General features: G+C 56.4%; 1 protein-coding gene across 1 annotated transcript in view; it reads right to left on the bottom strand.

The window, feature by feature from the left end:
• NPC2 (NPC intracellular cholesterol transporter 2) overlaps window positions 1–434 on the bottom strand; it is a 2,637-nt gene extending 2,203 nt beyond the window's left edge. Inside the window, exon 1 of the mRNA XM_009280909.1 lies at window positions 410–434. Within this exon, the coding sequence (XP_009279184.1) occupies window positions 410–434 (25 nt within the window). The remainder of the gene's footprint in view (window positions 1–409) is intronic.
• Window positions 435–992: the final 558 nt, after the last annotated feature.

Here is a 992-nt window from a genome sequence, read left to right as displayed (position 1 = left end):
GGGGTCCCCCAGCGCCGGGGCGGCTGAGGCTGGACCGCGCCGCCCTGCCGCCCCCGGGGCCGAGGGGGAGCAGCCCTGGCCTCATCGGGCAAGGCGGCCGTCTGGAAAAGGGCGGCCGATACACCGCCGCGGCTCCTCCGGTAGAGGAGGGGACAGGACAGCGGGGGAGGAGGGCTGTGCTGGAACTACAGCGCTTGGACAGACAGACGCCCTCTCCGACAGCGCTGCTACTGGAAATCCCCGCTCCTGGGCTGCGCTGGTGCACGCAGTGCTAAAGGGCCGCAGCTGGAGGACATGCTCACGTCAGGCAGTGCGATGGGCTGGGAAGCTCCTTCAGTGCCTCTACTGAAAGGGTAAAAAAAGAAAAAGAAGCTAGCGTAGTAGACTGGCCTGTAGCCTTACTCATTACTTACTCTGTACCTGATGTTTTGCATGTTGAAAGCTGTCGGTGTAACCCGAGTGCCGAGAGTTACACCTACTAAGTAATTGGTGTGGTTGCTGCCTTTCACAGCACGTAGGTTAGTCCTGCTTCTCAAACTCGTGAAACGCCGGAGACGCCCAGCTTTGTGCTGTGGATGCTGAGACAAGCCAGAGGATGTTGAAGATGCTTCAGCAAGCCTTTGACCCAAGCTAAAGTTTACAGCTTCTCACCAATTTCACACGGTAGCAAGTGTTACTCTTAACGGGGTCACGTCAGGAACATAATAGAAAGGCACGTGAGTGATGATTTGGTAGGAACGCGGCAGAGCTGACACAGCTTCTTCCGTCAGACCTCTGTCCCAGTAAGGTGTCTGCCTACTCAGCTTCAGCTGCGCTGCCAAGTGCCTCAGAGGCAAAACCCCCACGCTTTGCTCAGGCTTTCCACAGAGTGTGTCACACCAGAAACCCCAGAGGTGTTAGCAGGACTGAGGGGGACTTGCTCTTGTGCATCTCTCTGCTGAGCATTTTACCTCTTCAGAAAAAAAAAAAAGGATCCCTTCCTTCAGAAAGAG

This window comes from Aptenodytes forsteri, unplaced genomic scaffold (genome assembly GCF_000699145.1).
Source record: "Aptenodytes forsteri isolate BGI_AS27 unplaced genomic scaffold, ASM69914v1 Scaffold193, whole genome shotgun sequence".
In the NCBI taxonomy this organism is placed as follows: Eukaryota; Metazoa; Chordata; class Aves; order Sphenisciformes; family Spheniscidae; genus Aptenodytes; species Aptenodytes forsteri.
This window is presented reverse-complemented; position numbering and strand designations above follow the sequence as displayed.